The 1,643-nt window shown below is 37.8% G+C and overlaps 1 protein-coding gene across 1 annotated transcript; it reads right to left on the reverse strand.

Annotated features, from left to right (window-relative positions):
• Window positions 1-267: 267 nt before the first annotated feature.
• On the reverse strand, window positions 268-1,248 carry LOC101208342 (psbQ-like protein 3, chloroplastic). Its single transcript, XM_004148865.3, has 2 exons — window positions 614-1,248; window positions 268-495 (listed from the first exon to the last, which is right to left on the reverse strand). The coding sequence occupies exons 1-2, from the start codon at window positions 1,070-1,072 to the stop codon at window positions 400-402; spliced, it is 555 nt and encodes a 184-aa protein (XP_004148913.1). The 5' UTR covers window positions 1,073-1,248; the 3' UTR covers window positions 268-399.
• Window positions 1,249-1,643: the final 395 nt, after the last annotated feature.

Genomic DNA, 1,643 nt, shown 5'->3' on the forward strand with positions numbered 1-1,643 from the left:
ATAAAAAATTACACTAACTATTTTGACTAAACAAATTTTTAATGTTTTTAGAGTGGAACCAATTCAAATTTATCATCCACACACATTATAGTAATAATTTTAAAATGGGAGTGAAGGTTATTAATTTTCGATTTTAGTAAAAGTATTAACAAATATCTATAAATGAAATCTATAAATTCCTATATCTATAATTTGGAAAATCTAAGATTCCTTTGTAAACATTAAAAAAAAAAAAAAAAAAGAACATTTGAAATATTGGAACACAACTAACAAAATTGATAACAAGTTCCGCACTTGGATTGATCAAGAACTAGAATCCTCGGATTTGAAGAACACCATACTAAATTTTCGATTTCATTGGATTGAATTAATCAGAACAAAAAACCTTCACTAATCTTTTTAAATTCTTGACAAAATATCAGAGATGGCCATTTCCATCTTCTTGTAGGACTCCCAAACTCCTCCTACATCTTTATCTCTCGCCGCATAATCCATCTAGAAACAGAAGAGAATTATCCATATCAAATCCAAGAACACACCACAAAATTCTTCAAACATTTCATCACTTTAAATCATGCAAGATGAGAAGCCTTCATTATAATCACACACTTACTCGCGTAACATTGTTGAAGAGAAGAGAATAGAGTTTCCTAAGAGCAGGCCTCTCCGCCGGCGGTTTGTATTCAATTATAGTGTACAGATCTTGTTTAAGCAGCGCCGAAGTGCTTCTCAGCCGTTTCTGAGCTTCCTTCCAAGCTTCCGATTCGATTAAGCTTCTCACCTGCAAAAGCGCTTCCGCGTGCCTTCTGATTCCGCTCTCAGCTTCGTCTAAGCTCTGCTCCGGCGCGATCAATTTCAGATCTAAAGCATTCGCCACTTCTGCCGGTATCGCGGTTACTGACGACGCCATTAAAGCTATGAATCCTAGCCCTAGCCTTCTGCTTATGTTTGTGGCGTTATTAGAACAATTGGGTGTGGTATTAAAGGATGGGAAGGAGATTGTAAGGGGAGAGTAAGAGAAATGGATGCGATTGGTGAGGTTCGAGAGTGAGATTGGGATTAATTTCGCCATTGGAGTACTGAGAGTGAAGCTTTATGCAAATTCTGTGAGTATGTATGGATGTGAGATGATAGAAATGTGCCACGTAAGCAAAGGAGAGATTTTAAAGAGAGATTGACAATTACCAAAAATAGCTCTTTTTTCTTCTTCTTTGAGATGGTAAAGAAATGTGGGGACTTAATTGTATAGATCCTCCATTTAAGGCCTAAAATGGTAGATGGCTCAACTTTTTAAAATAAGTTTGAGGTGTCTGCTTACTTACTGATGTCATGGTCGTGTGAAGTTATGGTATGTTCCTTTTCTTTTTCTTCATCTTCTCCCTCACACGTCTTTCTCCCTTCCTTTGTATCTTTTTCTTTGACATGATGAGCCCATGCGAATAACTTCCATGAAGAGTGAGAAAGTGAGTGAAAGAGTGAGAGAAAGCTAGAGAGAATGAGAAAGTGGGGGAGAGCATGAGTGTGTGAGGGAGAGTGACAAAGTGAGAGAGAGCAAGACCATGCGATGGACAAGACTAGCGAGAGGAATGACGACGAGACTTGTGTGAGAGCAACACCAAGCAACACATAGTTTTCATGAGAGC

Source organism: Cucumis sativus, chromosome 5 (assembly GCF_000004075.3).
Source record: "Cucumis sativus cultivar 9930 chromosome 5, Cucumber_9930_V3, whole genome shotgun sequence".
In the NCBI taxonomy this organism is placed as follows: Eukaryota; Viridiplantae; Streptophyta; class Magnoliopsida; order Cucurbitales; family Cucurbitaceae; genus Cucumis; species Cucumis sativus.

Bases quoted from the DNA above. Each gene is read 5' to 3' on its own strand.
- LOC101208342 (XM_004148865.3), bottom strand. From the start codon at position 1,072: ATGGCGAAATTAATCCCAATCTCACTCTCGAACCTCACCAATCGCATC. The intron at 496-613 runs GTAAGTGTGTGA...TTCTGTTTCTAG, and splicing joins TCTTCAACAATGTTACGCGA to ATGGATTATGCGGCGAGAGA.